This window comes from Daphnia pulex, chromosome 1 (genome assembly GCF_021134715.1).
Source record: "Daphnia pulex isolate KAP4 chromosome 1, ASM2113471v1".
NCBI classification, from domain to species: domain Eukaryota; kingdom Metazoa; phylum Arthropoda; class Branchiopoda; order Diplostraca; family Daphniidae; genus Daphnia; species Daphnia pulex.
Window position 1 is genome coordinate 4,613,483 of NC_060017.1, and position 13,653 is coordinate 4,627,135.

The window sequence follows — 13,653 nt, forward strand, 5'->3', positions numbered from 1 at the left end:
AAATCACAACGCAGCATACTGGCTTTGAAGAAGTCCAACACGAATAAAAACACCTGTCGCAATGTTGAAAGACTTGAAGGTATTAATAAAAGTCTAACAAGACAGTTTCCCGCACTAAAAAATATATTTTCTCAAAAGATCAACAATCAAAACTCAGTGACTAGTAACCATGAAGACATAACCACCAAATTTAAGCATAATTAAATAAAACAAATTTCAGCTCTAGTATTTAGGAGCATCCTTGTAGTAAGTTGGGGAAGCGTAGGTTGTGGTGTAATATTCAGGTGCCTTAGTGGTGTAGTAACTCGGGGAAGAGTAATACTTCGGAGCATCGGTGTAGTAGGTCGGAGCAGCGTAAGTAGTGGTGTAATACTCGGGTGCCTTGGTGGTGTAGTACTTGGCAGTCTCAGTGTAGTACCTGGGGGCAGCGTAGGTTGTAGTGTAATACTCCGGGGTCTGGGTGGTGTAGTAAACCGGAGCCTCGGTTTGGTAGTAGCTTGGAGCAGAGTAATACTTGGGTTCCTCGGTGTAGTAAACTGGGGCAGCGTAAGTGGTTGTGTAATATTCGGCCTTTTCGGTGTAGTACTTAGGTTCGGTGAAGTAGCTAGGTGTAGCGTAGGTTGTAGTGTAGTAAACTGGAGACTCGGTGTAGTATTTCGGTTCAACGTAGTACGAAGGAGCAGCCGCTGTGTAGTAAGTCGGGGCTGCATAATACTTGGCCGCCTCAGTTGTGTAGCTTGGGGCAGAATAGTACTTGGGTGCTTCGGTGTAGTAAGCTGGGGCAGTATACGTAGTAGTGTAGTACTCCGATGCCTTGGTGGTGTAGTACTTGGGAGCCTCGGTGTAGTAATCTGGAGCAGCGTAGGTTGTAGTATAGTACTTGGGCGCTTCGGTGTAGTATACAGCCGCTTTGGTGGTGGAATAAGTTGAAGCCTCGGTGTAGTAGCTAGGAGCAGAGTAATACTTGGGAGCCTCGGTGTAGTAAGATGGGGCACCATACGTAGTCGTGTAGTACTTAGGGGCCTCGGTATAGTACTCGGGCGCTTTGGTGTAGTAGCTCGGAGCAGCATAAGTTGTGGTGTAATACTCTGGAGCCTTGGTGATGTAGTACTTGGAGGCCTCGTTGTAGTAACTGGTTGTTGTGTAGTAGGACGGCGGCGTTGCGGTTTGGTATCCACCATAACCAGGAGACATCGGTACACCAGTGGCCGACCCAGCCATCAATGATACAACACCCAACAGCAGAACGACGCCATAGTTAACTAAACGGTAATTAATTTGAAAATTAATTTTCAATTATAACTGGTTATAAACAAATAACAATATCTGGGAAAAATTTTCCGTGAACAACATAAAAACAAACAAACAGAATATTTACCCATGATTGCGAATTGTAAATACGATGAAGAATGCAGATGGTGACAGATAGTGCGCTGCAGTTGTTGCCGTGACTAAGCTGCTCAATCGACTGATTTCTATCGCCTTTTCTCTCTCCTTTTATACGACTTTTTCCTCACCCTGATTAACCCCTTAAGCCATGAGAGGACGGGGAACTTTCCGATTCATGCGGTGGTGTAGAGGTTGGGTGAGAAAGGGACGTTTTGCATCATTATCAAGCAGGTAGAATAGCCGCAAGGATCAGCCATTTGGTCTTCATTTTGATATTTGTTTTTGTAGACCCATCCCCAGCAACGTCAACCTGCAGAAAGAAAAAGGCCAGTTTCTATGGCCTTGAAGCTCGAAGGTCACGGAGATCATTACGTAAAACGTGTCATGCAGTGGGGGAGAGGTTGGGTCAGAACGGGAATCATTATCAAGCAAGTACAATAGCCACAAGGCTTGAGTTGAGAGGTAAGGGTGAGGAAAAAGTCGTATAAAAGGAGAGAGAAAAGGCGATAGAAATCAGTCGATTGAGCAGCTTAGTCACGGCAACAAGTGCAGCGCACTATTCGTCCCCATCTGCATTCTTCATCGTATTTTCAGTTCGCAATCATGGGTAAATATTCTGTTTTTTTGTTTTTGTATTGTTCATGGAGTTGGGAATGTTTCCCAGATATTGTTATTTGTTTATTTACCAGTTATAATTGAAAATTAATTTTCAAATTAATTACCGTTTAGTTAACTATGGCGTCGTTCTGCTGTTGGGTGTTGTATCATTGATGGCTGGGTCGGCCACTGGTGTACCGATGTCTCCTGGTTATGGTGGATACCAAACCGCAACGCCGCCGTCCTACTACACAACAACCAGTTACTACAACGAGGCCTCCAAGTACTACATCACCAAGGCTCCAGAGTATTACACCACAACTTATGCTGCTCCGAGCTACTACACCAAAGCGCCCGAGTACTATACCGAGGCCCCTAAGTACTACACGACTACGTATGGTGCCCCATCTTACTACACCGAGGCTCCCAAGTATTACTCTGCTCCTAGCTACTACACCGAGGCTTCAACTTATTCCACCACCAAAGCGGCTGTATACTACACCGAAGCGCCCAAGTACTATACTACAACCTACGCTGCTCCAGATTACTACACCGAGGCTCCCAAGTACTACACCACCAAGGCATCGGAGTACTACACTACTACGTATACTGCCCCAGCTTACTACACCGAAGCACCCAAGTACTATTCTGCCCCAAGCTACACAACTGAGGCGGCCAAGTATTATGCAGCCCCGACTTACTACACAGCGGCTGCTCCTTCGTACTACGTTGAACCGAAATACTACACCGAGTCTCCAGTTTACTACACTACAACCTACGCTACACCTAGCTACTTCACCGAACCTAAGTACTACACCGAAAAGGCCGAATATTACACAACCACTTACGCTGCCCCAGTTTACTACACCGAGGAACCCAAGTATTACTCTGCTCCAAGCTACTACCAAACCGAGGCTCCGGTTTACTACACCACCCAGACCCCGGAGTATTACACTACAACCTACGCTGCCCCCAGGTACTACACTGAGACTGCCAAGTACTACACCACCAAGGCACCCGAGTATTACACCACTACTTACGCTGCTCCGACCTACTACACCGATGCTCCGAAGTATTACTCTTCCCCGAGTTACTACACCACTAAGGCACCTGAATATTACACCACAACCTACGCTTCCCCAACTTACTACAAGGATGCTCCTAAATACTAGAGCTGAAATTTGTTTTATTTAATTATGCTTAAATTTGGTGGTTATGTCTTCATGGTTACTAGTCACTGAGTTTTGATTGTTGATCTTTTGAGAAAATATATTTTTTAGTGCGGGAAACTGTCTTGTTAGACTTTTATTAATACCTTCAAGTCTTTCAACATTGCGACAGGTGTTTTTATTCGTGTTGGACTTCTTCAAAGCCAGTATGCTGCGTTGTGATTTCTTTTTCACGGTTTGGAGGTGACTACTGCCTTAGTCGTCCTGCATACGGACATATTCTGGTTCTTGGACGATTACCTTTTTGGGTAAGTTACGAAAGATACCTACTGCTTAACATTTACTCTAAATTTTGATCTTGAGTTGCATTTTTGATTTTTCGTTAATGGAATTCATTTTCAGAGGGAGAAATTCTAAACTTGTGAATGTTGATTTTTTTAAATCTTAAAATGATAGACAAATGGCTGATTGATAATTTTTGTATACATGGAAGACATCAAAGATGTAAGAAATATATTGATACAATTGCTAAACAAGACTTGTTATAAATTAAGAGACAATGAACAAAAAACTTATAAAAAGAATTGTGTTATATTGTCCCACCTCCACCCACAATTCCACCACATTTTACAGTCACATAAATACATACATACATACACACATACACTTAGTTAACCCGTTGGCTGCCACGCCATACAACCCGTAGGTTGTTCTTCTACTACTCTACGCGTCACGTCTGAAGGATCCATGACCAAGGTGGGACTTGCCATTGCTGACAAGTCCGGGCTGACACGGTGATGGGAGAAGATGGAATGCACAACCTCTAGAATCCATCACCGTATCGACAAGGGGGAAGTCCCTATGGTGCATTGCCTAACGGGGCCTTTCGGCGAATCTTGGGCTGGTGCGACTGTCCGACCCCGCGGCATGTAAACCACGAGACCGAACAGCGCGGCCCGTGCTAAGGAGCTAGGGGAGAACAAAGGCGTGGCAACCAACGGATTAACTAACAAAAACATATTACCAACAACAGAAATAGATGACCCGCGTTGAACGTGTGGTAGTCTGTATGCCCCTGTTATCGCAGTTTTTCTTCCGGAAGCAAAATCTCGTTCAGTCTGATTCCAGAATCTATTTATGAAATAAACAATAATTAAAACAGCTGTTAACACATCTGAATCATATGGTCTAAAAACAACTTACTTTTTACAGGCGTTGATGCAGGTCACTTCTGAAGAACGACGCTCTCTCAGTATCGCTCTTGTTGGGTCGTCAATTTCCTCGCCAAACATCGACACAAAGATGAATCAGACACTCTTGCTGGAATCGTCAATTTCTTCTCTGAAAACATAGAACATAGAATATAAAACGGAGAAACAAAATTGCAAGTGCAAAGCATTACTGCATTAGCAATAACTAAACGCAATTCAATCACATTTTTTATACTTTACCTTCAATCTCGATCTGCTGTACGAAGGTTTCTGCTTAATTAAATCTTCCTGATGTAAGGCGAAAGTGCAGGGTATATGGTCCTTAATATTTCACAACTACTTCCACACACCGAAATATGCATGATACAGAAGCATCTATCATTCACGGGCATGAATGAACCTGTACAATAAATGACAACAATGAGAGCAGCTTACTTTTGATGGGTGTTTATGCAGGTCAGCAGTGAAGAACAACCATGACACTCTGGCTTTGTAGGGTCAGGTAGGGTCGTCAATATCTTCCCTGGAAACAGAGAAACAAAATTGCATTTAATTGGAAAGCATTAGCACTACCCCAAAACACAACTTCAATTACACCTTTACTTTACCTCCCAAACATCCTCCATCTGCTGTAGGAGGTACACCCTAACATGCATGATACAGAAGCATTCATCATTCACAGCATGAATGAACCTGTATAAATTACAATAATGTGAGTCAAATTTGTGATCAATGTGCCACTGTTGTAGTAAGTCGAAAAGTTATCACTCTAACCTGCACTGTGCATATGATTCCACAACTGTCGGGCTACAAAGATGCAATTATGCAACGGAAGATGTGATTAAAAGGAACATTCAGCATATGGTTATGAAGATAGACAATTTTCTTGTGGTTTTCACGTAGCATACCAGCCATGCTTGCTTTATAACAACTTTAGCAAGCAACAACATCAGGTACTGTACAGTTTCAGTCTACAGTCATCTGAAATTTCAAATAGAAACTTTCAATATAAACTATGGTGGTTTTTTAATCTGCAGGTTAACTTACATGGGAATACGTGATTTTATTTCTCCAGGATAATATAAATCCAATTAAGAATTAACTCAATAACGCGGCAATCACATTAGGCGTTACCGCAGCAACATGTTTTCTAATCACTGAATCAGACTACAGTTTTTCTTGACTGCCGCCAGATGGGGTGGATTTTTATAGCTCGACGATTCGCCATCTAGGGTGGGGCATTTGAGTAAAAAGTTTACTAAAACCGTTAACGGTTTAACGGATGCGGTGAAACAGTCGAATTTGTTCGTCGAAGGAATACCCTATGGGGTTTTACACTAAGTCTAAATAATGATTAATTCCTGTATTGAAACCTATTACCCAAACCAATGCTTAGCTGATTTGCCACGGGAATTCTCATTGCACTTGCGTTACTAATTACCTCTACAATCTACATTTTCCGTGAAATGTGGCACAAACGGTTTGCCGTACCGTAGCGTACGTGTAGCATCCCGTATTTCAGCACTTCTTAAATTATACTTGAAATTCATAGAAATGGAAATTCTTAACCAAATTCCAGCGAGAAAGCAGAATATCAACAGCAGAGTAAAAAGGAAATCTTAGTAGTCCTACCCACACCAGTGCACTGCCGGTGGAACCAGTAGCAAACCACTTTTCAGTACCAAAAAGGATGGAAGATTCTCAACACAAATCTCTCTGGGCTACATCCACTTTTATCAGTATCGACACATTTTATTTTTGTTTCTATCGACTAGGACATGATAACTATAGACAGTGAAATAATTCATTCCGACTTGTTGTGTCTAGGATTAAGCATCATTGGATCTACTTTCTCCACGGCCATGACAAGTCATCATGAGTACTACATAGCCAAAATAGGTAAATTGCTAAATTAATCGCTTTTATCGCCGCGGTGAATCCAAGTTTGTTTTGAGTACAAAACTGACGTTCTCCTTCATCTAGTCTATATATAGTAGTCCCTTAGTATAGCAAATATACATGATTATGTTTCTGAACCACAAGGTCCTAGCGAGAGTAATCTACCCACAATCCCTTTTTAGTTCTTATATTTGCGAAAGGAAATTCTAAACTTACAAATGTGGTTGATGCTGGCTAATTGCATTTGACCAAGCTTTTGAATCCGCCATAATGTACAGTGTTCCAATTTAAGGTTGTTCCTAATAACAATTTCTGGGGTACCGGGACATGGAATCTTCGTTTAACTTTTCACATCATTGAAAATAACGAAACAAAACATCAACAAAGTTTACATCTTAAAATTGGTTTTTAAAACCGAATAATGACAATAGTAAAGAAAATAGGCCGAGCTAATAACCATTCACTGGTATATTGGAACACATGCTTTGAGTTTCCTTTATAACACGTTTAGGATAAATTACTCGGCAGTATATACCAAACGACTCAAGTATACAATAACAAAAAAACAAGTAGCAAATAAATCAGCCTCGTTTATCTCACTCCTTTTTGTTTGTATCCTTTTGGGTTTGCGGAACAAAAGAAAACAATTTCGGAAAAACATTTATAGGCGCCGCACAGTATTTTGTTTTAACTGCTTTTGCAGGAGGTGAACGTGCCGATGTGTGTGTACAGCTCCGAGTAGTCGAGCGTGCACCATTTTTCGCCGAAGATTAAAAAAAAAAGCTGGCGATACGTTATGTCATCATCCCGCCTTTTAATTTTTCGACTATTCCATGCGTGAAGCGGGAGGATGCAAACAAACCCACTTTCTCCTATACTTTTTATATATAGTAAACGCGGCAATAATGTTCGAAAAAAAACACACAGGTGATTTGGGAGGAAGTGCGGTCAGCGGAGTTGACGAAACTTAGTCGACTGTGCGATAATAACCAGGAGCCTAACAAAAAAATATATTAATGGGAAGATGTTCATAAGAAGAAGTTGTAAAAAATAAGAACAAGTCGCGTGCCACACGTCTTATACACTCAACATACACCCCCCATCGCATTGGTTATTCACCCTCACCACCAAAACGAACAACACGCCAAGTAGTTTCGTAGAAATCCTCAAAGCCTCTCAGAGTCTCACTTGTAAGTTGGCTACACCCAACCGGATATACCAGTCTGCACGGTCTGATCAACTCGGATGGATCTTCTAGCTCCTCTCCACTTTTTGGTCATTGTCCATTCGTTGGCCATCGTCGCGAGTATCTGACACGGTTACTAGTCGATCGTCAAAGGCGGACGAAATGTCGCCATCGTCGCAGCCGTAAACACTTTCAACTTTAATTGTGAAGACTCTTAAAAACAAAAAACAAGAACAAGCCAGCAGGTGGATGAAAGGGCTGTGAAACAGTTTCGTCGCACCACGCAGTGAAATTCCGAAAAAAAATTGCCAACAGCTTCTAGTGTATAGCGTTCCGCAAGAAAGAAGATGAAGATACGGGCTGCTGCTAAGGGTCTCTGATCAGCAGCTCATCCTGATCTGCTGGTCTAAGCGAATCTCGTGACAGTTGCCAACCATCAAGGGTCGAGCCAACATGCCGATACCTTGATCTCCTCCACTGTTGTACGCAGCAACTTTAATACATTTAAGTATTTTAACATTCCCCCCGAAAAAAAAATGTGGCGAGAATTTCTCATGAAGATGCGCTCAAGGGATTCTTCCCAAAGGTCCGAGAACTGCTCAAGTGATAGCGACAGTGAGGGAACGTGTGATAGTGATTATTCCGGCCTAAGCGGTCATTACAGCTTCCGCAATCAAGAGAAGGATAATAACAGTGCTGAATTCAAAAGGACTCAAACTAAGCGATTCAATGGAAGTCGATTTCTGCAGAGTCACGTTGAGACGGAATCGACGTCCAACAGCGCAGTCATCATGTCGGGCGTTGTCGACGAAGAGTCTTGCAATACCTGGCGTGAAAAATTCGAGTTTACCTTGTCGCTCATCCGTGAGCCGAGGTACCTTCTGGCCGAGACACTTGTGGCCGAGCAACTCAAACTGACCCTTAAGCAACAAGCTTATAGACTGGAACAAATTTTAGTACGCCAGACAATTGACGAACATCAAAAGAAATCCACAGAGTCAGAAGCAGCAGGAGCAACAACAACAACAGCTTCAACCACCACCACCAACAATCACAGGTAGATCGATATTTCATTCATGTAAAACTATTCGTCTGCATCTGTTGTACCGACTATATAGTCATCTGGCGGACAGGAAATCAAAGAAATACGTATACAAATAGTTATAGAGTCGATATGCGCGTTCCACTTGGTCAGTCATTACTTTATTCTCTTTCTCTTATTATGTAAAAAAAAGAGATTCGATTCAGCCAAATGGAACCAATTCCTTTATGCATTCTTATTTTAGTTCTTTTGGTTGATGAACAAGAGCACGCGGCGATGGGAGGGGCTTTTCAGACTCTACATGGGACCTTGAACCAAAGTTTTTTATTTTAGAAAGCAGCAGGTGCTTCGTCAACTTACTTCAATAGGGCTCTCTCGGTTGAAAGAATTATAACTCTCATATAGGCGGTTGACCGTGTCCGGCTATACACAAAACCCCCAAAAAATCACGAAAGGGGCGCGACACAATGGATTTAAGTAGCTATATTGTCTATCAGCCAAAAGTGTGTACAAGCTATAAGGCAAGAAAAAGAATTTGTTATAAACGGGAGCAAACGAGTTGATTAACAGCGCATGGAAACGCCCGTTTTTACAAAGCTTGTATCGTTCGTGAAGCCGCCAAAGTTGCGATATAGAGTCAAAAAGAACAACCGTCACGTTGTACGTATGTCGACTCACCTAAATTCAAAAACAAAAAGGATTCACAAATGTGCTGCTGCTGCTGCTTGCGAACGAAACAGCATGTGGTACCGAAGCTACCGGTCACGGCACAAGAGGCATACGGCATAGATTGCAAGCCATCCGTGACACAGGAGGAAGAAGCCAACGCGGAGAAAAAAATAAGAACATATGCGTATATACAATACGTGTATGTCTGGATGCTCTCACTCTATACACACACACACTGTTGTGTAAGTATATTATATGTGCAGCAGTATAGATATACGTGTGATGTATATATACAAGAGTAGTTGAAGAGCATCAGCATACCACCAGTCCGCCTTTTGAATTTGAACGGGGATGTTCCTCCATCCTGTGATGTGTTCGGCGGTCCACGTCGTGCCGGACGGCGCCATCAGTTTGTTTCATTTGTCTCCTTCATCTTACAGCCAATCTTCTTCTTCCTCTAACAGCAGGCGAGCTGACGGAGATAAAGCCGGTGCGGATATAGAGTCGTTAAAGAAACAATTGTTAATTGTTGACCAGCGACTAGCCACCTTGACCGGACGACTGGAAGTACTTAAAGCAGTTCAACAAGTTCTGCCAACTGGTAAGCCTGAAACAAAACCCAAAACTATTTCAATTATTCAAATGGTATAATACCGAGAACCTCCCTTCTCTCTTGTATATATAAGCTGATTATCATTTCGCATTATTGTTCACAAGTCACTGCCCACGACATTATTTCTCGATGGACGGATTTCCATGATTTCCATTGAAATGTATCCAACAAAAATCTCTGAGGCGTGAATGTAGAAAATGCTTCTTATAGTTCAAAATGTTATTGACACAAGGATATAATAAATCCATCAAACAAATGACTGAATCACGGAAGCGTATCGTTTATGCACATTAGAAATTTTAGACATCACTTAAATCATATTTCCCTGAATTTTGACCTAGCTTGTACGACGTTTTTTTATTTTCTAATCAGTTCCTTCCGGCGCTGAAACAAATTCCGAAACCGACGAGCCGGATTCGTTGGAAACGGCAAAGGATGTTACGTCACCGATGCACAGTGTAACCGGAACAATCCGCCAGCAGAAGAAAGGCGTCGGTAAAATAACCAGTTCCAACACACAATCGGCCAATGAAAGCGATTTGTTGGCCTTATTACAACTGGAACGCCTAGCCCAGCAAGCCAGCCGACGTGATTACGAACTACTGCGGAAGCAGTACCAACGGTACTTCCTTTTTTGTTGTTTTTTACTGAGATTTCTTCAGTCGAGCTTGGCCGTTCAATAACTCTGGTTGGGAAATACACAAAGGGAAAAATTTAGAGAGAATTGAACAGGGTCAATAAGCTCATAAGCGTGCCGTATTGTCATTAACAGTAAACAATTAAAATCTTAACGGTGAATTTTTCAAGGCTCAAAGAGGAATTAGAATGGCGTGATTCGGGTCACGGCGATGATTTTGGCGATGCTGAATTGTCATCGGAACTCATCAGTGATCGGGACCGAGATTCAGACAGCGTTCAAATGAAACCCTGCGTGGCCCTCAAGAGTTGGACGTGGCGTAGCAGCAGTACAGCCAGGTAAGTGACTGAGTTAACAAGTGGACGAGACACAGCAGCAAAGCGGAAGAATTCAATTTGTCTCTTTTTCGTGAGTAGCCGACAATCGGCGGCTACCATCCGGCAGAGCCACCGAGGCGACAACACTTCCACCTGCTCATCTTTGGAGTCGACGTCACTGGCCAGAGAAAACAAACATTTGTGGAACGAGGTACACGCAAGAGACAGAATCATCGCTCAGTTGCGGTCGGCAATTGCTGAACTGGAACCCGTCACCGAGAACGCACGAGCCGAAGCCGCACAAAGCGACATGATCAACGTACGTATAGTAGGCAACTCTATACTACGTATTATTTTTGTTTTTAAAAAAAAGGGAACACACACACACACACATGGATCAATAATTTTTGTTCCCGAGGCACGGAAACAAAAGATATTTAAAGCATTTGTTTCGTCACGCACGCTTCCCTTTTCTTATTCTTTTTCCCAACAGAAGGAGCTCGATAGAAAAAACCAGGAATTACAAATGGTCATCAACAATCTAACGGTATGCGAGGTCCATAAAAAAGTTGTTTTATTATTATTATTATTTTTTCTAAACTCACGCAAATCGTGATGGTCCCTCATCTAGGCCAATATCGAGGCATTAAGAGCATACCAATTAACAGAGCAGCACACCCATGACAAGGCATTCATAAGCAGCGACGACAACATCCAGCGAAAGCGGACTTACAAAGTATGTCGCTTTGATTCATTAAAAACAAGTTACGCTGATTAAAATTGAATTAATCTAATCGACCAGGTGAATGAGAACAAGGAATTTGTCCAGATGCGTGGTCTGATTGCCGAACTTCAACAGAAGGAAAATGAGTACAAAGCCAGGATAGAACAATTGGAGAAGGTGTTGCGTCAGTCCAATTCTCTGCCCGAAGTTCCCAACTTGGAGGAACTCGAACGACACGTCACTCACATGGAACAAGAGCTGGAAATGAAGAACCAACGACTGGCGGCTTTCGAACAATACGTAGCCGCAAAAGAGGAAGAGCACTCTACTCTGAAACGTGACCTAGAAACGTTGCAGGAAGAAAACGGCCGACTGAAATCCCAAGTCGACGAAACCATCTACCGTGACAGAGAGAGTAACACCGAAAAGTTGGAACAATTAGGTCGGGAATTACAGCAGGCAATGGAGGCCAACAAATGCTTGATAGAAGACATCAACCGTGAGCGAGTGTTACGCAAAAAGTATTTCAACACGATCGAAGATCTCAAAGGTAAAATCCGAGTCTATTGCCGGCTTCGACCGTTAACCCCCGTGGAGCAAAGAGTTCAGCACTCGGTGGCTGATGTCGTCGATCCCTACACGCTCGTCATAAACACTCCAAAAGGACCTAAAGAATTCCATTTCGATCGCGTGTTTCTGCCAGACGACACGCAAGAAACCGTCTTTGAAGACACGCATGTAAATATATTCTCTCATGCCATTTGCTTTTTCAACGTCTTATTCTTATGCGATTTGGGTGGGCCCCACAGACACTCGTCCAGTCAGCTTTCGATGGTTACAATGTCTGCATATGCGCGTACGGACAAACCGGTAGCGGGAAGACACATACCATTATAGGCGACGACGTCCATCCCGGATTGGCCACTCGAACGTTTCAGCGAATTTTCCAACTAGCCAACGATCACCAAGCTCAATTTGATGTCCAAGTTTCTTGTTCAATGTTGGAACTTTACAACGATAAACTCATCGATCTCCTACGCTTAAGCGATCAAGCCGAGGTAAACCTGTTTTGTTTGGGAATTTAAATAAAACATTTCCAATAATGTGATTAAATAATCAGGTAAAATTAGAGATCAAAAAAGATAAGCGCGGGATCGTGTGGGTTCAAGGCTCACGAATATCTCCCGTTGCCAACGCCAACCAGTTGTCGGACTTGTTCCATCGCGGTCTCAGCTCGCGTCACACGGGCTCGACTCGCATGAACGATCGTAGCAGCCGGTCGCATCTGATAGTCAGCATCAACATCGAGTGCACAAGTCGGCTGCACGGCACCGTCATTCGCGGAAAGGTTAGCCTGCTCGATTTGGCTGGCAGCGAGCGTTTCGCCAAATCGGGATCAACTGGGGACCAGCTCCGGGAAGCTTCTTCAATCAACAAATCGTTATCAACTTTGGGCGACGTCATCTCCGCTTTAGCCAGCGAGCAGCCCCATACGCCCTACCGAAATAGCAAACTGACAATGTTAATGCAAGACTCGTTGGGCGGAAACGCTAAAACACTTCTCTTCGTCACCGCCTCCGTTGCCGCCTTCAATCTAGACGAGACGTTAACGTCACTGACGTAATTCAATTAACACAAAACAAGAGACCAAACATATTTATACAATTACCTCGATTATTGCAGATATGCTTCCCGCGCCAAAGCTGTCACTAATGCAGCCCAGAAGAATGCCGATTGCAAGGAGATTGCACGCCTCAAAGCGGTAATTTGACAGATTATCTAGTGTGACTGAAGGCAACTAATTGAAATATATGAATGTTAGATTATTCAAAAACTCCGACGAGGAGAGGACGACGTCGAAGACACCAGTTGAAGAATTTCTGGGAGACTTTTGTTCTTTTTATTTTGTAAATTATAGCATGTTCATACAAACATTTCCAGCGGATTTTGTGTGTCTTAAAAGTCTAATTTGCTCTCTTTCACGTCAGGAGATGATATCAATTGTAATCGAAAGAATTGATCTCTTTGCATCCATGCGAGAATAATCTAAGAAAAAAAAAAATAATCTAGGGCGAAAAATCTAGACGAGAAAAAAACAAACAATCGGGTGGGAACATTGGCGGCGTAATGGATAATGCCGTTTGAATAAATCACGTACGTAGCGAGCAACACAATAAACTCTCTCGCATTTTTTTTTTTT

General features: G+C 42.8%; 2 protein-coding genes and 1 long non-coding RNA gene across 4 annotated transcripts; 2 read left to right on the top strand and 1 right to left on the bottom strand.

Annotated features, from left to right (window-relative positions):
- Positions 1–1,652: 1,652 nt before the first annotated feature.
- Positions 1,653–3,275, top strand: LOC124208482 (extensin-2-like). Its single transcript, XM_046606262.1, has 2 exons — positions 1,653–1,996; positions 2,119–3,275. Exons 1-2 carry the CDS (start codon positions 1,993–1,995, stop codon positions 3,156–3,158), a joined length of 1,044 nt encoding a protein of 347 aa, XP_046462218.1. The 5' UTR covers positions 1,653–1,992; the 3' UTR covers positions 3,159–3,275.
- A 749-nt stretch (positions 3,276–4,024) lies between these two features.
- On the bottom strand, positions 4,025–5,545 carry LOC124192299. Of its 2 annotated transcripts, none has more exons than XR_006873692.1 (7): positions 5,414–5,545; positions 5,141–5,347; positions 4,975–5,059; positions 4,802–4,889; positions 4,607–4,766; positions 4,359–4,496; positions 4,025–4,286 (listed from the first exon to the last, which is right to left on the bottom strand). It is a non-coding gene; the product is annotated as an uncharacterized LOC124192299 (long non-coding RNA). The 2 variants fall into 2 exon arrangements; XR_006873699.1 differs by having other exon boundaries at positions 4,964–5,059.
- A 2,005-nt stretch (positions 5,546–7,550) lies between these two features.
- Positions 7,551–13,398, top strand: LOC124192640 (kinesin-like protein KIN-14E). Its single transcript, XM_046586050.1, has 12 exons — positions 7,551–8,508; positions 9,507–9,763; positions 10,148–10,397; positions 10,583–10,750; positions 10,829–11,048; positions 11,223–11,276; positions 11,361–11,465; positions 11,532–12,191; positions 12,263–12,511; positions 12,574–13,073; positions 13,137–13,215; positions 13,276–13,398. The coding sequence occupies exons 1-12, from the start codon at positions 7,988–7,990 to the stop codon at positions 13,324–13,326; spliced, it is 3,114 nt and encodes a 1,037-aa protein (XP_046442006.1). The 5' UTR covers positions 7,551–7,987; the 3' UTR covers positions 13,327–13,398.
- The last annotated feature ends 255 nt before the right edge of the window (positions 13,399–13,653 follow it).